General features: G+C 41.0%; 1 protein-coding gene across 4 annotated transcripts in view; it reads left to right on the plus strand.

Annotated features, from left to right (window-relative positions):
• Positions 1–22879, plus strand: part of RIC1 (RIC1 homolog, RAB6A GEF complex partner 1) — a 41215-nt gene that overhangs the window by 13074 nt on the left and 5262 nt on the right. For 2 of the 4 annotated variants that reach the window (XM_033173429.1, XM_033173432.1), the window contains 17 exons: positions 3590–3697; positions 5065–5243; positions 5445–5578; positions 6815–6906; positions 9758–9846; positions 10720–10864; positions 11689–11737; positions 12507–12650; positions 12940–13143; positions 13655–13693; positions 13900–14010; positions 15441–15530; positions 16460–16620; positions 18098–18236; positions 19554–19670; positions 20726–21454; positions 22419–22577. In XM_033173429.1, coding sequence (XP_033029320.1) covers positions 3590–3697; positions 5065–5243; positions 5445–5578; positions 6815–6906; positions 9758–9846; positions 10720–10864; positions 11689–11737; positions 12507–12650; positions 12940–13143; positions 13655–13693; positions 13900–14010; positions 15441–15530; positions 16460–16620; positions 18098–18236; positions 19554–19670; positions 20726–21454; positions 22419–22577 — 2689 coding nt within the window. The remainder of the gene's footprint in view (positions 1–3589; positions 3698–5064; positions 5244–5444; positions 5579–6814; positions 6907–9757; positions 9847–10719; positions 10865–11688; positions 11738–12506; positions 12651–12939; positions 13144–13654; positions 13694–13899; positions 14011–15440; positions 15531–16459; positions 16621–18097; positions 18237–19553; positions 19671–20725; positions 21455–22418; positions 22578–22879) is intronic. The other 2 variants (XM_033173430.1, XM_033173431.1) reach the window with 2 other exon arrangements.

Genomic DNA, 22879 nt, shown 5'->3' on the forward strand with positions numbered 1-22879 from the left:
GCAATTGCTGATGTGGCAACACAGATGAAACATTCCTTCCACCTTCTGTCACAGCATACATAGATTAAAGGTCAAAGCAATCAATATATTGAAACAGGCTGAATGGCTCATTTAAGCACTTCACATGTTTGTGAGCACCTTGCTTGCATATGCCACATGCTTCTCTCATAGTTGTAGCTGCCAAGGGAGGGAGAATGGAAATTGAGAGATCCGGCTTCCTGGCCGGAGTATTCAAGAACTGCCACTGCCTGGGGCTGAATTCTGGCCCACTTCCCTCCTAGTAAGATTATACAGGAAATAAAGCAGTTTTCAGGCAACTGCTAGAGAGCAATGCCATGATATGGCTGGTCATTTCAGGCATTTAAGACTTTTAAGTGTAACGTGCAGTTTTCTTTTGAGGAAGAATGATTTTTTTTTTTCTGGGAAGGCGGATTAATGAATTGGATTTGTGGGGAGGAGAAGAACAGAGTGGAATGGGTTCTGAGGCTGGAGTGGGGCAAGAACAGGGCAAGAAAGAATTTTGGGTCTGTGCTTTTCCTTGGTTGCATTCTGATTCATCTTGGTTCAAGCCTAGTGATTCCAGAAGCACCTGAGGTTTCCACTCCCCCTGTCCTCCTAGGAGCTCTTGTCCCCTAGTAAGATTGTAATGATTGGACACCAGAGATTAAGAGGGGTTTAGGCATGGCCATGGGATTGAGTCTGCCTTGGTTGACCTTTAAAGAATGGGGCAAGAGGCTTTTCTAGTGCTCCTCAGTCTCTGTGGCTTTCACTATCATTGCCCATGGTAACCTCCTGAGCCTAGTTCCATATAATGGGAATTGGGGGCACTGTGTTACAGTGTTTCTGGTTCTACCTATGGGACCAAATCCAAAGAGTAGCACTGGGAGAGTCCTTTCCATCCCCCTTGTGGTTGTACTCTGAGGTTCCGCAGGGCACTATTCTGTTCCCAGGGCTATTTAATATCTATATGGACATTAACCGCATTGAGGCAACATGCATAGGTATATTGATGACACAGCTCTATTTCTCCATAATAAGTGAATCAGAAGAGGTTGTGTGGGTCCTGGAACAAATGCTTGGATTCGGTGGTGGGATGGATGAGGGAAAATAAGTTGCTTTGGATCTTGACAAGATGAAAGCACTGTGGATGAGTGGTTCCCATATCTGAGAAATCAGTCAACTGCCTGCTCTCAATGGGGTTGCACTTCCCCCTGAAGGAGCAGCTATGCAGTTTGGAAGCTCTTTGACAGTTTTACATACTGCCTTTCCGTCATCTAGATCTTCAAGACATCCAAAAACATATTCCAGTGACCATTCCTTTCCCATCTGCAGATATCTTAAGTATTTTGCAGTGTTGGCTTTGTCTTACATTGTCACTGTTAAAATGAAACTCTATGATAAGTTCATATTGGTCAAGAATTTGTGACGATGCTGTGAGCTGAAAAGCGTATGACTACCTTAACTGACGCGGGTGGCACTGTGGTCTTCTAAACCACAGAGCCTAGGGTTTGCTGATCGGAAGGTTGGTGGTTCAAATCCCTGCGACGGGGTGAGCTCCCGTTGTTCGGTCCCAGCTCCTGCCCACCTAGCAGTTCGAAACCACGTCAAAGTGCAAGTAGATAAATAGGAACCACTCCGGCAGGAAGGTAAATGGCGTTGCCGTGTGCTGCTCTGGTTCGCCAGAAGCGGCTTAGTCATGCTGGCCACATGACCCGGAAGCTGTCTGCGGACAAATGCCGGCTCCCTCGGCCTATAGAGCGAGATGAGTGCCGCAACCCCAGAGTCGTCCGTGACTGGACCCAACGGTCAGGGGTACCTTTACTGACACGGACTGCATATTTTTTTATGATTCTTCTGCTCTGCACCCAACTTGTTAAACCAAGCTTATCTAGTTCTTCTTTGAGATGAGGTCACACAGGCAAATTTGTTGAGGAGACCTTAGTGTACACGCCACAACAGGCTTTCATGACTTCAGTCCTGATTTTGTTTTGTTTTTTGCCTTTGACTAGAATGCATTTTGCATGTTGCAGCATGCATGATGATTCTTTTTCTAATTTGGGGGACTGGGTGGAAGGAAGGTGCTAAGATGGTACTGTTCTGACCCCTCTGAGTCTAGTATTATATACTTCTGGCTACGCTGATAAAAGAAGAATGGTGAAAAAGTGATCTTTCAGATGTTGCTGGAAAAAAATTCCATTTACAATATTTATAAAAATGTTTACTGCTAACTCATACAAATATATCATTGCAGTTTACAGCATTAAAAAGATAAAAACCATACAGTAAAAGTGTAAATGTCCTTTCGCCATGCTGCCTCAGGCTGATGGGAGACCTAGTCCAACAATATTGGATGCAGGGGGCACTGGTTCTCCATTCCAGAAATATCCTCCTTAGCTTGATTATATTCCAGAGAACTCTGGGACCTCACCTATTATTATTTCCAGTGTTGTCCTGCATCACTTTGCAACCCTGTGGAGATTTCCTGTTCCAAGGTTTGCTAGGTAGAGGCAGGGCAAGGTCCCTGACTGAGGGAGCACAAAAGCTGAAAAGTGGTTATCATCTATTGAGCCTCTGGCACTCCCCAGGCGACCTTTCGATCTGCTAAAGAGTGAATCTGACTCCATGGTGGTACTATTTGCATAAGCTGCAGAGCAACCTTGGTCCTTCTGCCCCAAGCAGCTGATTTTTCAGCCCACTCTTCCCCTCCAAAGCAGCTTGTGTTTAAGCTAGCAGTGCTTTGCTCCTCTGTTAAAGAGGCACATTTTCAGAGAGGGGTGGATTAGGTCTTATTTCAGAAGAGAAGAGCTGAAAGAAGAGAAGGGGTGTGTATGGGAGTGCTTTTTAAGCAAACTGAGCTTTGCTTTGGGAATTGGGGGTGAGAGAAGGAGGCTGGCAAATTTCAGGTTTACTTTGTTGTGGGCATTCCTTTCTTATTTACATAATTAGACTCTGGAAGGAAGGCTGCTTTGGAGAGGTTTGAGACTTCCTCTCTTCCATCAACCCCCATTATTTAGGAGGGACTGCTCCTAGAACTATATTTCTACATTCCTGATCATTGTACCCACAGGATCACAGAGCCTTCATTTCTTGTACACAACAGAACTTAGGTTAGATTGCTGTGGCAACTATCATTTTGGCTGTTTTTCTTCATTTGATCGTTTCTACATAGAGCAGTGATTCACTTTAGTGCAAATAGTCCCTATTTAAAGTAGCTTCTACTTAAGATAGAGAGAGACTTTCAAAATCCCTAGGTCCTACCGCCATGTTTTTCTCCTAAAAAAGGAAATTTGCAGTACAGTGGTACCTCGGGTTACATACGCTTCAGGTTACAAACTCCGCTAACCCAGAAATAACGCTTCAGGTTAAGAACTTTGCTTCAGGATAAGAACAGAAATCATGCTCTTGCGGCACAGCGGCAGCGGGAGGTCCCATTAGCTAAAGTGGTGCTTCAGGTTAAGAACAGTTTCAGGTTAAGAACGGACCTCCAGAACGAATTAAGTACTTAACCCGAGGTATCACTGTATTGTAATGTGCCGCACTTTGATATATTTTTTGATTTCCCTGTTCTGGGTTTGTTTCTGTTTTAAAGAGGAAGCCCCCATATGAAAGGAACACCACAGTATAAGGAAGAACAATGTGCCCCATCATTAAATCTAGAGAAGAAGCAAGTGTTGGATTTGCAAGCATCTATAACCAGGTATGGCGAATAATCATTTATGCATCGGATTTCAATGCCAGTGCAGATTGTACGACAACATTAAATAAGGAAATACTCATGTAACATTTGAGGCATTGAGAATATGGGACTGTGTGATGCTGTCAAAGAAAAATGGCCTAGGAGAATATTGTGGTGATATACTGTACATAAGATACGTTATGAAATTGCACCAAACCATGCACAAGCAGGAACTAGCTGCTGCAAACCTTGGGCATACATGCACTCTCTTCCCCTCCTACTTTCAATTTTGGTTAACTACAGTCTGATCCAATAACTGTTGTCAGCATTAACTGTTTAAAATACAGTAAGAAGCTCTAATTGAAGCTGGCTTGTTTTAAGTTCAGCATAAGTAATATTAACCACAGTTTGTCAGTCAGAGTAGCATAACAAACCATCCTAAAACCATACTCTTCCTGGCCATGTGGGGTGGGGTGGAGAACACATAAGTCAGAGGCTCACAGCCACTCATTCTTGCTCATGCACATCACACTAAACCATGGTTTTGCACAGGGGTCAGCAATTTTTTTCAGCAGGGGGCCGGTCCACTGTCCCTCAGACCTTGTTAGGGGCCGGACTATATTTTGAAAATAAAAAAAGAATGAATTCCTATGCCCCACAAATAACCCAGAGATGCATTTTAAATAAAAGGACATATTCTACTCATGTAAAAACATGCTGATTCACAGAATATCCGCCGGCCAGATTGAGAAGGTGATTGGGCCGCATCCGGCCCCTGGGCCTTAGTTTGCCTACCCATGGTTTTGCATGACAAGTGAGGACAGCTATGGAATATTTTATTCTGCCGTTAGATAAAGTTAGCTTTTGGATTATTACTGTACGTTTTCTATGATTTAGCAAGCCCTCTGTTTTCTGATATTTATGCAAAAAGCCCATTCATATGCTTTGGGAAAGTTGAGGGTACACTCTGCTCCTCTACAAAGGAAAATTGGAATGAATTAAGAAATGATATTCAGGTTTTGTATGGCAGTTGGAGGAGACTGATAGTATTGTTCAAAGACTTGCTCTTAGATACATTCAATATTAAATCAGTACTGAAAGGATCTTTGTTGTGGGGTCTTTTAAATAACACTTTAACAACTTTGAGGGGAAATGTGCAGGGGAGAAGGTTTGCCTCTTTCCCCCAAAGGTTCCCTATATTAGAGGAATGCTTGCATTTATTTTCAGATTTATCTGTGTAAAAAACAAACAATTTATCTGTCACTGTGGGTGAAGTTACTGTATTGGTAGAAATATTCTCGTTAGGAAACTGGAATAATCAATGAAAATATGTAATAAGCCTTGAAAAGTACTTCTCTCTGTTGAGTGAATGGACCTATTTCTTTCAACCTCAGTGTCTGGGGAATGATTTGTCTTTCTTGTAGCTTACAGTCCATGCAGGAGGATCTCCTTGTTGCTACTATTGATGGTTTCCTGCATCTTATTCACTGGGATGGCATGATGAATGGAAGGAAAGCCATAAACCTCTGCACAGTCCCGTTTTCTGTGGATCTGCATTCTTCTAGAGGTATTACTTCGCTGCCTGGGCATAAATGGGAGGGGAACGCTTCACTAAAATGACATCTACTTTTCTCGGTCCTTACAGCTGACATGAACATTTTCCCTATTCTGTAGCTGTAGATAGTACCACTTCTTGTACCGATGAAAGAAAGAAATAGTTTGCAGTATGAAAACGGCCTTTTTGATCATTGATCTTGTTCACTACCAGGTTCATATTTGGGATTTGAAGATGTGCACATCAAAGACATGGAATACTGTGCTACTCTTGATGGGTTTGCTGTTGTCTTTAATGACGGCAGAGTTGGTTTCATTACACCAATGTCAAGTGGATTCACAGCAGAGGTATAATTTTCTAACATTTGATTAGTTAGTTGTCTGCATTTTCCAGATTTAGCTAAATGTTTGCTGACCTGCATTAGACTTTTTATTAATCATCCACAGCTGAGAAATTATTAAACTTCATATGGTCGAAATGGTTTGGGGAATACTGTATGAGGGTGTCTCTCCACCCCACCCCCCACCCCGGAACATGCCATCGATGAAAATAACTGGGAGGAATCTTTGGGCAGAAAAAATATTTCATGTATGACATTAAAATAAGTCTAAAGTTCTTTCTGGTGTACAGTTAAGACTATAATCTTACTACACTTAATTTCTAAAATTAATTCTGCATTATCTTCCTAAATTTGATTTATAGTCTTCCTCTCACATTTTGCGTTATGTGAACTGATTATTTTCAAATCCTTTGTACATACTGTCCTTTTAAAGTAAAGCAGCATGCCTGTTAGCACCATATGGATTTAGTAGGCGCGTATTGAACTAAACTGCCCTTTTACTGCTTACTTTAACTTGTTATCTGTTCCTTTTTTGTAAATCTTGCAGAATGGCTATGGGGTTCATATTATCAGTGATGCCTGGCTGCATTTTGAAATACAGATATGGAAACTATTTCAGCTGCTGACTTTTTATGCTAAATAATTCAGTCTAGATACCTTTTGAAATAGCTACACCATCCAGTGGCATCTGGAGGGCCATGGGTTTCCCATCTCCATTAGATGCTGAATCCCCAGTGATTTGAATGCTGTTTGTCACTTAATTTTCAAGTGTACAATATGCGTAGCTTCAAAACGTAGCACATTGTGAGTGATTTCACATGACTGACTTGTTAAGCCAAGACTTTTGCAACCTTCAGACATGAGCCCACAACTGCTTTGCTCGTCCCTCCGTGCAGTTGGTGAAACTAGCCTGGAAGCCACAGTTTCCCATTAAGTGTAAACCAGGAAACTAAGGTTAATGGCCTCCAAGCCATGGTCTGAAAGTTGTAGTTTAAAGTTGGCTTCCCGATCATGGTTTATGTAGAAGATATTAACCATAATTTCAAGTTTGGACAAAGCAGGATGCTATGGTTAAGTGTACCTTTCTAGCTGGTTTGCTTGCTCACACCAATAAAGGAGCAAAGCAGTAGGAATTGGGGCCGCATGTAGGTATAGTTTATTACGGATATGATTGCACAAACATGGCCTGTGGTCAACACTAAACACGTTTATGGGATAAAATCCTTTGTAATGTTTCTTGCAGCAGCTCCATGGCGTTTGGGCGCAAGATGTTTTGGATGGAACCTGTGTGGCTGTAAATAACAAATACAGGTTGATGGCGTTTGGATGCACAAAGTAAGTTGCATGTCTTCGTGTGGAATCTGGAAGGAATGAACTTGGTATCTGCTGTAGCATATCTACTCTTAAATAAAGCTGTACTTACAGTTTCTGAATCCCTGGTTAGGAGGTGTCCTAGAAAATGTTGTACTGTTCTTTAAAGAAAAGTACAAAACATGTTATAACTTGGGGAAACTATATCTTGAGACGCATTCATGAAATGAAGCACTTAGGAAATTACATGCCATATTGGAGAAATACTGAGCTTTCTGTTGTTTGCTATAGATAATCTTGCTGCCATAAGTAAATGCTTAAAATTCTTTGCATAGTTCAGAATGTCTAAATATGTAAAAATATCAGATCTGGAAAATATTTCCCTTTTTAGTGCTGGCAATAGCTTCCTGTTTTAACTTGTTCACTTAATAGAGTGCCCTGCTTTGTCCTTTTTTCTTTTTTTTAAAAGGACTTTTCAAGTAAATGATTGTTTTGTCAGGAATATGCCTGTGCAATGCACACATATGTGGCTGTTCATGACATATGTCTGGTCTTCTTCCCACCAATATTCATTGTCTCTCCACATTATCCTCCCCCACCCACAATGTTGCTTCAGAATTAATTGATGCTGTATATTTCTGGGGCAGGCGGACTTTTATTTCCCCAATTTTGATTATTGGAGCATTCAACAGTGGGATATCATATGCTACTTTCCACTAACTTTGAAAGCTAACGAACAGGTGGTTGCTGGAAATTCTTAGCCCAAATTATTAATAGTAATGTATGGTTTGACACCCTAAAACTTGAGTGTCTTTGGTAGAATGTTGGTTATTCCAAATACAGGCACACACTTTAGAGAGCTGAGATGCTAACTCTTAGCTTGAATATGTAAAGGTTATATTATTTAAGGGATCTCTAAAACCCTAACTGAGCTTGTTGATGTTTGTGTTTTCAGGATGTGTACAGTCTAGCTGTACCTGTTATATAAGGTTTTTTATGTCGCAGTTCAATTTTGGGGATGGAAGTGGATAGTTAGCTTTAAATAACAATGTTGCTGTGTGTGTTTAAATGTAGGTTCAAAGCAACATTTCCTTAAAATGGTTAAAGGTATTACACAACCTAACATGCTAACCGAGGAATATGCTCACACACATACATACCAAGTATCCGGGCTACAGATCTTGTAACAGGCAAAAAATAGGAAAAGGATAAGGCCTACAGACATGGGTTGCCTTTATTGGATTTCTGCTGTTTAAGTCATCTTGGAATTGTAAACCATTTCCCAATTGGGATTGGTTTTCTCATTTCTGCTGGATTCTCTCCTTTATTGGCTTCTCCACCCTGTATTGCCTTCTCTGAGTTGGCGAGGGAACCGTTTTTATAGTTGCAACAAAAACAGTTTCCCATTGAATTTGCAATGCTAACTGGCGGATTATTCTCTGCCAAGATCCAGGTTTGAATTGTCTCCGTAGTGTTCTCTACACAAACGCACAGACACACAAATATCATAGGCCCAAGGTTTGTAACGAAGTCCAGATTGCGGACATCACAGATATTGCCAGCTTGCTAATCTGCTAGGCTAAACCTGCTTCTTCGCTCTCCTGTGAACAAAATCCTATTTACACATGAACACACACACTTCTGTTCTGGTTACTATGCAGCCATATAAGGCATATCCAAGCTGATAAATTCTGCCCTGGAAAGCTCACAACGTAAGTTTTAAAACCACCTGGGTTAAACACAACTTTACTTAATTTTTTAAAAGGGTAGAATAGAATTCAAAGTTATGAGACATGTTTTAAAAGCATTGTAAGTGAGTATAGCATAAGCATAAACATCTCTTAAACATTAGTTTACCACAGGGGTTGTCAAAGTTTTTGTGGCTTGGGCCGGTTCACAGTCCCGCAGACACTGCAGTGGGCTGGAGTGCACACACACACATGCATGCGCAAATGCTATTTCCAGCGCTTCTTCCAGCACAGAGGAGGCGTGCGCAGCTTCCCATTGGCTGCAGGAGCTTCCTGCAGCCAATGGGAAGCCGGCCAGTGTCACGGAAGGCAGTCCCCGCTGTGCTCCGCGCTGCTTTAGCGCGGTGCATGGGAGCCAACTGAGCAGGTGGCAGGGTTCCATGGGCCAGTTAAACGACCCCCATGGGCTGCTTGTGGCCCATGGGCCTTAGGTTGCTGACCCCTGGTTTAACAGGTTGTCAAATACACAGGTTGGACTTAGAGCTTTTGCTTATTAGGGTTAGCAACCTATTGAAACAATGTTTTAAAGATACAAGATGCTCAGCAGTTGTGACACTAGCACTTCCCTGTGTAGCTTGGGAGGTGATTACATAAACACTTCCCTCAAGAATAAACAGGACTTTGGAATGCGAAGGTCGACTATTGTTACATGCAGTGTCACTTGATTTATAAATATTGAGAAACCCAAAATAAATATACATATACTTAGTACACAGCCTTAAAATACCTTTCATTGCCTTTAGACCTGATTAGTGGAGCAAAACTGTATAGCAATTCACTCCTCTTAATCTATTCACCAACTCTGTCTGAGAGGCTGTGGAGGTTCTCAAGGCTTTTCTTTTCCATTGAGCTTTCGAGTTAACTGTTTTATAGAATTGTTTTGTTTAATTCTGGCTCTTGGGGTGTATCACTTTTAAGGTGCTATTGTTTTCTTTTGTCTTTGGTTATTGCAGTTTAGTCACAGAGTTCAACAGAGTTGACTCCCAAGTAATTCTACTGTTTACAGTCTAATGCTGCACACAAACTTAACATAATGGATTTATTTTAAAATACTTACCTGCCTGGAAAATGTATTTTCCATGGAAAATACAGATTTCTAAATGCTGAAAAAAACTGCTCTTTTCCAGTGGTTCAGTGCAAGTTTATACAATTGATCATTCTACGGGGGCCATGCAGCTGTCTCATAAACTGGAATTAACACCAAAACAATATCCTGGTAAGTCTGATCATGACAAGATGGAAACAGAATGTTAAAGGTGTTTATATATGTGTGTGTGTGTGTGTGTGTGTGTGTGTGTATCCCATTCTGATTCAATGTAGCAAGTCAGTCATTTGGCAAACGATGGCAAGCGGCAAGAAGTGCTTTCCTAAAGGCAGCACTATATTTAAGTATGGGTTAATTTTTAACCCGCAGACAACTATGCTTTCTATATTCCAGTCACTTCTGAATTACTCTTGTTTAAATTCCGCGTTAGTTGTCTATACATTGCTGTTGAAAACCAGTGGAACATTGGACTTTGCCTTAAAATGTTGACACTTACAATCTTGCCATAGAATTCTATAGAATCTCCCAGTTCTAGATTAGTATTTCTGCATGCTGACCTCATTTTCTTCTACTATTTATACAGCATAGGCGCATATAGAATTTGTGTTTTGGTAATTAAAATATGCATAGTGCGGCTACCTAGCACCAGTGTGTTTAGATCAAGTGTGTCATGTAAAGTTGGAAGTCTCATTTTGCTGTCTCATGTGCCTGGGCGACAGCTGTAAACTTCTGGTTGCAAGATTGGCTTACTAACCTGAAAGGAATTGTGGCAGGGATCCAAAAAGGTAAGAGCCTGTGCATATCCTGTAAGAATGGGAATATGAAAGGCATGCATCTGCACTCATCTTCTGAGTCCTCATATTGTTAGGGATTGGGGGGGGGGGGAGATGGAGTTCTCTATGCGTAGCTGCACCTGATTCGACTGGATTGTGCCTTTTGAGTATCAGTAATTTACAATAAACAGCGTTCTCCTTTAAAATGGTTAAAGAGCAAGTGCATAGTTTTTCATGAGCTTACATTGTGGATTTTTCTGCTTTTCAATAGACATTTGGAACAAAACCGGAGCTGTTAAACTAATCAGATGGTCTCCCGATAGTTGTGTTGTTATGGTGACTTGGGAATGTGGAGGCCTCTCCTTATGGAGTGTATTTGGTGCCCAGCTGATCTGTACTCTAGGAGGAGACTTTGCGTAAGTATCTTTTAAGCAATGTTGTAACTGAGGAAGCTTAGCCTGATGCATCTCCTGTTCAGCATTTTATTGATTGTGCATTGTTCTGTATTTTGTGCAACACTTCCATGACCATAGTAGTGTTGTTTCTAGTGGCCCAACAAACCATTTGAAATAGTTTTTTGAATGGACCAGTAAAATGCTCATTACACTATGTTGGGCTGCGTTTGTTTTTATCAGAACAATCAGACACTTAAAAATATTATTAACGTTTTGGAATCAGACTTTGCCTCAGGCCACAAAAGCTTATTCTTTCTGAATCACACGACGTTTCCCATAGATACTTTTCCTACATCTCATGTGTCTATCTGCCGCCCCTCGTCTCACTTAATTTGCCCATTTTTAACCTCATCAGCTCCTTCTTTTTCACTGATTTGAGCTTCTGAAAATGATCAGGTGTTTCCCACCTACATCTGGAAAGTGTAGGTCTTGTAGGTTTCTGTGCTTTTTCTGCTTTCTGTGTTTTTAGTGGGATGCACCTAGGGCTGCAGAAGTGCTCCCTGGTCATCTGCATGCCTAAGGCAATGACTAGAAAGTTGAATTTGGCATGTTGTAGTTATATCGTTTAAATATCTGGTGGATCAGAGAAAACGTTTGCCATTTGCTAAGGATCACTATGATTGGGAGAGGGAAATTTTGATATTCTGAAAATAGAAAATAGAAAGACAGGGCCTTTCCTTCAGTTTAATATATCTGGGTACAGAAAAAATCCCTTCTTGTTAACATGCATGCCATATAAACACTTTAAAAAGCCTCGTTTGAATCTGTTTTGTTTTTATTTTAAGTAATAGGTCTGATGGTACCAAAAAAGACCCTCTGAAGATCAGCTCTATGGTAAGCACTGTTTGAGCATCTATCTGTGTCACAAATGCATGTGGCATGGTCAAATTTCATTTTAAGCACATCCCATATAAACCTACCTAGATCTAACCCATTGTATTCCACTAGCACTTTTTCTTGCTGTTTTAGTTTAGCAGTTTTCAGGATTATTTTTGCCACCCAGTTTAATTAAGGAATTGCATTCAAGTCCATTGAGGCTTGCCCAAAATTATTTCTGTCTGGGTGAATCTTTCAGCTGTTGTCCCACTTGGCACCACCTTGCATTTCCTCTAGCAAAAGTAGCAGCAAACATGGTCATATAGTTTCTAGTGCAGGCATAGGCAAACTCCAGCCCTCCAGATGTTTGGGACTACAATTCCCATCACCCCTAGCTAACAGGACCAGTGGTCAGGGATGATGGGAATTGTAGTCCCAAACATCTGGAGGGCCAGAGTTTGCCTATGCCTGTCCTAGTGTGTGATCATGATGGGCAAGGCAAGTGCTACATATATGGTTGGCGGGCTAACTTTTGTGCAGTAGTCTCATCTGCCATTTCTGCTGGCCTCTAGGCCATTGGAGGGGTCGGGAGGAGAATAGACAGTGACAAATGGGAAAGCGTAAGGAACAGGAAAGGGATCGTGGAGAAGGAGGAGGAAGGCAACAACCCCATATTTTTGGACAGCCTTAAAATAGACCCCTGGATTATTGCATGGAAATTGCTACAAAATGTTTCCCCCTCCAGTATTTTTTGGTTTTATTGATTGATTAGTTTTATTTCTTTCAGAGTTGGGGAGCAGAAGGCTATCATCTATGGGTGATTGATGCAAATAGCTCTGGGATGGAGAGAGAGGGCAAAAATGAATCCCAGCATTTTGGTATCTTACAGTTTCAGTTCATCAAGAGTGCACTCACAGTTAACCCTTGCATAGTAAGTATGCATAAATCTTCTTTTTAACGTATTATACTTCTAAGTAACTTTTCATGCATTTTTGGCCAAGTTTATTCTCGTTTTGATTACAGAACAAAAGTTTTCCTTGTTTCCCCTAGTAACACTACTATGCAAGAGTCACTCTCCAACTAAAGCCTTTCAAAAATGGAAGTGATTCCATTTTAAAACAATTTTCTTTAGTAACTTAATCCACTTTAATTGGATTTTTTAAAATTTCTCTTACTGTTCATTGTTTGCTAACTTGAAGCATTTATTCCTATATTCGTAGAGCAACCAGGAGCAGGTCCTCCTTCAGGGAGAAGATCGCTTGTACTTGAACTGTGGCGATGCAATACAAGCTCAGAATCCTAGAAATTCTGCAACACACTCTGAACATAAAGCTGTCAGAGAAAGAGGCCATTTTTCAGATGGGAGCTTAGATTCTCAGGGTTTAAGCACTTTATTAGGGCATAGACATTGGCATGTTGTACAGGTAAGGTGCCTTGTTGGCATTGTTACTGTTTTCTTCGTCTCGTAATTTATTTATTATATGCTTGTTGCAATGCAGTAGGAGAGGATCAGGTGAAAACTAATGACTTTCCAAGATGAAAACATGAGCCGCTTAGCTGTGTTGGAATTTGAGCCTGAGTCTTTTATATCAAAATCCAACGTCCTATCCAGTGCTATCTATTGTTCTTTCAGAACAAAGAATCCTGTTAATGATAAGTCTTACTTGCACAGTACCTTCCTAATTAAAAATGATTTTATGGCATTGGAAGAAAAATAAACGGCTAATCTTGTACATATAAATTGCCTTGCCTTGCTCTTGAATGGTACCTCCATGTGGCCATTGTTTCCAGAGCAAACTGGAAATAAGTTTTGCATTTGAGCCATGTAGGATTTTACAAGGTGAAAAATTGAAATACCTGAAAGAAAAGCATGCTAAATGGTAGCAATTTTTTAAAATTATGATTGTTAATTCTTTTTCCTTCTTCTTTTTTAAGATACACAATACTTATTTAGAGATCAATTGGCCTATAAGGGTGAGTTGCTTTAAAATACTTATTTTGCAACTTTGGATTATATATATAAATGCAAAGATTAAATGTTAAAGGGATGGTAAAGCATGAGGAAATTTACATTAGCTGTCATTACAAAGGTAGGGTAAAGAAGGCAAGTAGTGAACTAGTGTCTCATTGTCACTATTAAGGCTCTAACAAAGTTTTATTTCCTTCCTCCCTGTGAACAGTTTTCTGCTATTGACAAGATGGGGCAGAATGTAGCTGTAGTTGGCAAGTTTGGTTTTGCACATTACTCTTTGCTTTCCAAAAAATGGAAACTGTTTGGAAACATTACCCAGGTGAGTAGTGATATATATATGAAGGAATGAAGAAATGCGACTGTTAGAAAAATGCTTTCCTAAATTCAAATAATTTTGAATAATTAGATTTTGTGAAATGTGAGGCGTTCTGCATAATTTTGAACTGGGTTGTTGTGGGGAGTAAAGTGAGGAGGGAAAGAACCTTAAGCTCCTTGCAGAAGAAGGTGGGATATAAATGCAATGAATAAAATAAAATTTATGTTTCGAGGGAAAAGGGGCATGCCTACCAAGAAACAGAGCTTTCCTATAGTGGTTCCTAAAGGATCCAAACAGCAGAGCTGTTTGCAGAAGCACAGAACAGTTGCCTGTTGCAATGGTGGTGGTGTTTTCATCTAGCAAAGAGGGGAGTTGTCAGCGTTCTCGCTGACAGAATAGATTGCGCAGTTTTAGACTTCTCACTGATAATATGTGGTGCAAAAAGAAGATGCGGGCAGTTGATAGGGCCAAGATGTCTCGCAACTTGCTCTTGCTGTAACCTTGAATCAGCAGACAGTTCTGATGGCGTTCAGTTTGGAAGAGCGGTGCAGAGATGACTAAGGAAGGCACAGGTTGATATGGGAGCCAGAAGCAAATGTGCACATGTTTACCAAAACCAGCCTTGTCTCTTTTGTCTATAAAGCAGGGATATAGAGGTTTAACTTTGCATACTAAGTGGAGTGCATAGGAAAAGCAGAAGTAAAACTCTTCCCCCTGCTCTGCTGCCTGCTTGCAATATTCTTGTGCTTTAAGCTGCTCCTCCCCAGCCCGGTTTTGATACCAGAAATGAGCTGGCAGAAATAAAACTGCTCAGAGCAGCAGGATGCAGTTGCATAAGGATGGGGAGGTGTTTGCTCCCTGTTTTTCTGCTTTCTTTTAATTCCCTACCACGACTTTCAAGCCAGATGAATACACCTGGTTTGACTCTTAACCAGGCAGCAGCATCACACATTCCACATACTGTGGATGGAGTGGAATGCTGCCTGGTCATTGGTAGAGTTCATACTCTGTATGCTAAAGGCCTCAGGTTCAACCTGCGGCATCTGCAGTCAGAAGGATCTTATAGCAGTTGATGCGAAAGAGACCCTGGAGAGCTGCTGCCTGTCAGAGTAAACAATACTCTAGGCCAAAAGGACAAAAAGTCTGATTAAGCACAAGACATTTTTTTTCTGTATGTGTTGCTACTTCTCTTTGTTTTATGTGAGCCATGTCCACACTGAACAACAGCAGTATGTAGGATCCTGAAACAGTAAAGTGCTTAGCTGAGCCTTTGTGAACCTAATTTTTATTGCTTCATAGTTTACAAATTATGTTCTTGTTGCAATGATAAACACAAGTTTACAAATGTATTTAGCGTTTATGGATAAACTGTGGGAATGAAAGTTGTTGCTTTTAAGAAATGTTGTTTAATGCTTGCTTTTTTTAACTTTAAGGAACAAAACATGACTGTGACTGGTGGCTTAGCCTGGTGGAATGATTTTGTTGTTATTGCATGTTATAACTTAAGTGACCGCCAAGAAGAGGTAAGGCATGGGGTTTTTTAACTGACAATTTGCTAGTTGTTGTGCTTAATGGTATTGTCAGTCAGGGAAGGATGGTTTCATTACATCAACCAGTAGAATTCACTTGAGCTCTGAAAACTAATTCCTGAAAATAATATTATTTTTTACTTTTCTAAGGAAACATTTCCTTTTAACTTCATGATTCTTTTTATTAGTATTATTATTATTATTAAAGTTTTATTTATCATATATAGAATGCTTTACAAATTGTACAGTAATAAACAATAAATATACAAATAGAAATAAATGATTATACAATAAAAAAGAAGAAAACCCGACCTCCCCCCAAACCCCCCTCCCCAATATTAAAGGAACAAAAATGAAAAGACAGTATCAACACTATCAATAAATTTTCCAATCCCTTCCGACTCCCTGTCATACCAACCGTATAGTTCACTCTTACTTATGAGTGTATATCAACCTATCCACATATCTTCAAATAAATCTTTATAGCACTACAATCTTGACCCATACCCTGCTTTTCCCTCGTATCCTCTTCTACTTCTACTTCTACTTCCTGGGCTATTGAAAAGCTGACATAACTATCCGACCCCTACTATATTTCTGATTCTTAAGTTTGTACTCTACATGTACTGTGAGTTACCTGTGCCATGTGCCCCTTACCTGGCCTGCCCCACCACTAATAGTAGAAGAATGGAGGTGGGGAGAAGTAATGGGTGCTTAGGGGGACATTTGCAGTCACACACACCCTGAAATGCCAATTCATAATAACGAGGCCATGGATTCTGTTGATGAACCTGTAGATCAACAGCAAACTGCTTAACAGATTTCTCTTGCGGGTGGGTCTTGAGTATTCGTAAATTCATTTTCTACTTAGACTCATTATCATACAATTCATAATAGTGGGGTGCTTTTTTTCTATATTTCAGCTAAGGGTGTATTTGCGAACAGCCAATCTGGACAACGCGTTTGCCCATATCACCAAAGTGCAGGCAGAAACATTATTACTCAGTGTCTTTCGGGACATAGTAATTTTGTTTAGAGCAGACTGTTCTATTTGCCTTTATAGTATTAAAAGAAAACCTAATGGGTAAGTATATTATGAAAATGGTTATTTATAACCTTTCCCCCCATTGTTGCTTTTAGTTTGTCTTTGTGTGTAAGCGAAGGAGAGGGGTGGGCAGGTTAAAATTTAGTACCCTTCCTGGAACATCTTGAAAAGCAGACAGCTTTTTACAAGCTGTTAGCACTGAGACAAAGAATATTTGTGTCCGTTTCTGTCATCATGCCCCATTCTACTGTGCACCTCCCTAGAGGGCCAGATCTCAGGGAAGCAGACTTTAAACGTAGTGTCTCGTTTCCCCTTAGCATTAGCACCAAGAAAATTCACATGCCAAGCTAAAGTTTTGGGTAGCTGCTAAGTTTAGAGCCTGTTGTGGAGTCGTGGTTAGAGTGATGATTAAGCCACGAGGCTCATTGGGGTGACCTTGAGCCAGTCTCTCTCTCTCTCTGCCTAAACTGCCACACAGGTTTGTTGTGAGAATAAAACAAAAAGCCGCATGTGCAGCTCATTGAAAGAAAGGTGGGGCGTAAATGTAGTAAATAAATACTCTCCTCAATTTTATTTGCTGCTTGAATAAGACCCCGGGGTGGAATTCAAGGCCTACTCACACAATGGGGTTTCTCCCCTACTCCTTTCCCGAAATCTGTCCTGGGTTTTTCCTGAAACCTCCAGAGCAGATTTAGGGGGTGTTAGCAGGGGAGAAGTCCAGTAGATCTCATTCCATGCACACAACTGCTTAGTTGCATAGGTAACAGCTACCTAAAATACAGTCATACCTTGGGTTATGTACTTAATTGGTTCCGGGTCGCTGTACATAACCCGAAACGTATGTAACCCAAACAATGCGTTTTGCGCATGCACAAAGTGCGCAGAACACTTCTGCGCATGCACAGATCGTGTGCGTGGCGGGTTACACTTCCGGGTTACGGGAGTACGTAACCCGAAAAGTACGTAACCTGAAGCGTATGTAACCCGAGGTACGACTGTATTTATAGCATTGTTAATTATAGGAGCCTTTTTTTGTTATCTGTAGATTAACAAACGGATGAATTAAGACATTGGAGGATCTCTACAACAGGGATAGGGAACCTCAGGCCGGGAGGCCAAATGTGGCTTTCAGGCTCTTTCCCCCAGATCACACATACCTATCCCCAGGCTGCAACCCTCATTGACCCTGCTCCATGTCCTGCAGAAGTGCCTTTGCCTAGTTGGAACATGTCCTTGAACTGTAATAATCCCTCTTACCTGGATGAAGGGGAAGCAAATACATAAACCTCAGACTTTTGCACAGGTGGGATGTCTCCGACTGTGCCAAGATAGTCTCTGGCCTCACCCACTATTGCTTCCAGGTCCATCCACCACAAGCATCGTGGCTCTTGGGAGGTTGCCCCTGGTGGAAGGTGGCGCTCGGTTCCCTACCCTGATCTTTAAGTTCAACGGATGGCAGAAATTATTATTCTGTATGGTTAGGAGCGTTGTCACCATTTTTGCCTTTGCCTTTCAGTCCTAATCCTACTACCAGTATTCAGGTTCTTCAGGAGGTTTCTATGTCACGATATATCCCTCACCCTTTCCTTGTTGTGTCTGTTACTTTAACATCCGTGAGAACAGAGACGGGCATCAGCTTGAAAATGCCACAGCAGGTACGTACAGGTGCAGTTTTTGCACTAACCCTGCTGTGTAAACTGTGACAGGTTGAAGGCTGTTTCATCAGTGAGACAACTCTTAGTACAATGTTTAAGACATTGTTTGAAACTAAACAAACTTTCCAGAGAGATGCTTGAATTTTATTTATTACAGCAGCATGTGATTTCATGACCTTTAAGCAAAGTTTCAGCACCTGTGATTCTATGATTCTAAAGCCTACCGCTCACTAAATCTGCCAAGGAGTATTTAAGTGCTGTAGGTAGGGAAATGCCTTGATCTGGGTGGGGAAGTACAATCACTTCTGGGTAGAATCAGACACAGCCCTCCCTGAAGGCTATGTTAGCAGTTTGGGAGTTCTTCTAGGCTCAGCTCTGCTTGTGGAAGCATGAGTGGTGATGGCAGCTAGGAGTGTGTTACCAGCTCAGGTTGGTACACTAGTTGTGACCCTGCATAGCAAAAGGCAGGTACCAGTGACATCCATGAGATCTAAGCAGAGCTGCTTTTGGAGATAACTTGGAATCTTGCTTGTTAGGGCTGGATGATCAGAGCTTATTACACAGTTTCTGTACCAGTTTCACTGCTTACCCAGTGAATTTCTGGGCTCAGTTTGAATGGCTGCTTTTAATCTTTAAAACATTGAACTGTTTGGGAGGCACGGCGTGTGTTCAGTGCCTCCCAAATGCCAAGCGCTGGGCTAGCAAAGCTGCTTCTATTGGAATTTGGCTGTGCTGTCGAGTTCCCCACAGAATCAAAGGTCGGTTAGGAAGTGGCCAATAGGCACCTGAAAAGAGAAAAACAAACAAACATTGTTTCTTCTGATTTGGGGAGCTAACATTTGGCCCCTTCAATTAGACTGGAATATGCAGAGCACTGCACTTCTCCAGCTGGCTTTTGGGCACTTGGGGTGGGGGGCACTGCACAAGGGACTTTGACAAGTGGGCGGAACAACTCATTTGTCTATCACTTGATGGTGTAACGTCAAATTGTCCCATGGGGTGGAAACAAATAAGGGCCAAAAAGGGCCCCTCCACAAAACCACTGGAAGAGATTGTCAGGGGGACTAACAGGGATGGGTATCATCCAGGGGGACTGATGACACCCAGCTCTGTTTTCACTTTTCATCTAACGCAGCTAAGCCTGTGAGGTCCTTCATGTCTGTGATCAGTGGTGGACTGGATGAGGATGAATAAACAAGTCTACATTAAGATGCTTTTATTATTGTTGTGGCTTTAACCCATTCACATTTCATGATAAAAGGGATAGATTCTGTAGAGGTGAAGGAAGTAATAGAGCTTTATCCTTTTTTTTTAAAGGCCTGTGAAGCAGAGAGCATCATGTTAAACTTAGCAGGACAGTTAATTATGGTGCAAAGGGATCGATCTGGTCCACAGATAAGAGAGAAGGAGAGTAACCCCAACCAAAGGAAACTTGTGAGTTAACCTACAAGAATATCTTTCTCTAAAACAGTATAAAGAATATGCATTGTGAATGTGTAGTAATAGTTTATAACACAGCATGAACCGTGTAGTTAAACCATCTAAGTCTCTCTGTGAATTGATAGCTCCAACTTTTGTATGTACTTGATTTCCAAACCATCTTTAAAAACTGCTTTGTGCACAGATTCCCACTGTAAACCGTTTCATTTTTTGTTTTTTAAATAGCACGTGTCTGCCTGCCATGGCTACTTAGGGAGATTGACTCTGAATTATGTATACACAGTCACACATTCCTTTGTCGCAAAACATAAATAATTGTGTGAAGCAAGCCAGTGTGGTGTAGTGGCTAAGAGCAGTGGACTCATAATCTGGTGAACCAGGTTCGATTCCCCGCTCCTCCACATGCAGCTGCTGGGTGACCTTGGGTTAGTTACACTTCTTTGGAGTCTCTCAGCCCCACTCACCTCACAGAGTGTTTGTTGTGGGGGAGGAGGGGAAAGGAGATTGTTAGCCGCTTTGAGACTCCTTCGGGTAGTGATAAAGCGGGATATCAAATGCAAACTCTTCTTCTTCTTCTTCTTCTTCTTCTTCTTCTTCTTCTTCTTCTTCTTCTTCTTCTTGGTCTCTTCGCCAATGGAGGAAAAAGGGGGTACTAAAATGAGCCTTTGGAATTCCTAGCAAATTGGACATTAGTTTTGTAGTACTTTACCAAACTGTGTTTTCACCTCTGTATACTTATAGCCATGTTACATTACTATTGAAGATTAACAAGGTGAATAATAGAGAATGCTACCTTTCCAAGTTAGAACTGTGCTGTTGCTTGCTTTTTAAAAATAAAATTATACTATTAAGGGGTAACAAGAGAAATGTGGAAACTGTTTAGTTCAGGAGAGATCTGGGTGAACTAGTAATCTAATATTTGCAACATATTAATTCTGAGATAGAAAATGAGGATGGGAAAGGAATGGCTCACACCAGACTTTTAGAATAAACTTGTATGAAAAGGTAAAAGAAAGTAGTTTTTAAAGGAATTGTGCTTTTGTTTTTAGCTGCCATTTTGTGCTCCAGTTGTTCTTGCCCAGTCTGTTGAAAATGTTTGGACTACATGCCGTTCTAACAAACAGAAACGACACTTACTGGAGGCTCTGTGGCTCAGCTGCGGTGGCTCAGGTATGAAAGTCTGGCTTCCTTTGTTTCCCAGGGACCACCGCAAACCGCATTCTTTTCTTTCAAGACGGATCATGTTGCCTTTCCATATTAACATATACCCCTTGGCCGTCCTGTTTGAAGATGCCTTGGTTCTTGGTGCTGTCAATGACACCGTGCTCTATGACTGTTTATACACTCACAGCAGCGCCACGGAACATTTAGAGGTTCTCTTCCCTTTCTGTATTGTCGAGAGAACATCTCAGATCTACCTCCATCACATTTTACGCCAGCTTTTGGTGAGGAACCTGGGCGAACAAGCCTTGCTTTTGGCTCACTCCTGCGCCACGTTGCCGTACTTTCCTCATGTGCTCGAACTGATGCTGCACGAAGTGCTGGAAGAAGAAGCTACCTCGCGGGATCCCATTCCCGACCCTCTGCTTCCCACTGTGGCTAAATTCATCACAGAGTTCCCCCTCTTCCTGCAGACAGTTGTTCATTGTGCTAGGAAGACAGAATATGCCCTGTGGAATTATCTCTTTGCTGCTGTCGGGAACCCGAAAGACTTGTTTGAAGAGTGTTTGATGGCCCAGGACTTAGACACAGCTGCTTCTTACCTTATTATTCTACAGGTAACTGCATTCATTCATTTTATTCCAAAGGGAGATGCTGCGAGCATGCTGCACAAAAGCGATGGACCATTTTGCTTGTGTTGTATTTATTATATCCATCTAAGTTCTATTCAGGGTATAGACCCATTGCAATGAATGGAAGTAAGCCATGCCCATTTCAGAGGGTCTAATGACTAGAGTTGAATTCAACAGAAACAACTGAAATAAAGATTTCTGAGGTGGGAGGGGGAGGATTGTGACACAAGTGGTATTTTTTTTTAAGGGAACAAACATGATTAATGGCTCCCATGCATTCTTCAACTATGGAAGTTCCTAAGTGGAGGTATTGATCCTTACAGTAGCTGCCTCCAGGCCATCCTACTGACTCTTCTGTGATAGGCCTGGGAGTGTTTAAATGGTGCTGTGGTGATTTAGATTCCCTGATAATAATTTTTATTAGTTTTCAATTACAATTCAGTAATAGCCTCATTATAACAATACCAATTTATAATACTATTACTAATACCCATCATTCAAATACTGAATTGTATAATTTAGGTGGCCCCCTCGCTTGCTAGAATTGATGGTTTGGTTATTTCTTTATTTCTGCATTCCAAAATCTTATTAATTTCAATTACATTCAGGTCACAATAATAATCCCTTACACAACAACTGCAATTTTAGTAACTTCTATTCGTGTTGACACATTAAATGATTTCTAAAACTACAAGTGAGGCACTCAAGCTATGTCCTTGTTCTTCCTGTGTGTGGCAGTTTTGTCCATGGTGTTTCTTCCTGTCCTTGTAAAATTAGATTTCCACAGTGAATGGAGAACATATGGTCCAAAGTGCATTTCCAACAACAATCCTCATTAAAAAAAAAAAAGATTTCTTCCACAGGAGCTATTTCTTGAACCTTGTAAGAGAAATAATATATGAACTCACATCAGCGGCTCCCATCTAAAAGTGTTTTGTGTTGCCTCTAGAACATGGAAGTTCCAGCAGTTAGTAGGCAGCATGCAACTTTGCTGTTCAATACTGCCTTGGAGCAGGGAAAGTGGGATCTCTGTCGTCACATGATCAGATTTCTGAAAGCCATTGGCTCTGGGGAGTCAGAGACACCACCTCCTACACCAACAACTCAGGTTTGTTAGATGTCTGTCATATATGTTACTGGGTAATTATCAAGGAGTAATTTAATATATACTTAACAGCAGAAAGAATGTGACACTGAAGGGTACCATGATCTGTTCAATCTACAGCTATGTAAGAGAACAAACCATAATTCTGTCAAAATTGGCAAGTTACATTAAAATGAAATAAGGAAGTAATAACTTTATATGGCTTACTTAGTTGTTGATCAAGAGATAATCAATAAATATTGTAAATTCTGATTATTTAAAAAATTGGTGTGTCCTCTCTTAGCTCTCAGGCCATGCCTCCCGCC

This window comes from Lacerta agilis, chromosome 16 (genome assembly GCF_009819535.1).
Source record: "Lacerta agilis isolate rLacAgi1 chromosome 16, rLacAgi1.pri, whole genome shotgun sequence".
Lineage (NCBI taxonomy): Eukaryota > Metazoa > Chordata > Lepidosauria > Squamata > Lacertidae > Lacerta > Lacerta agilis.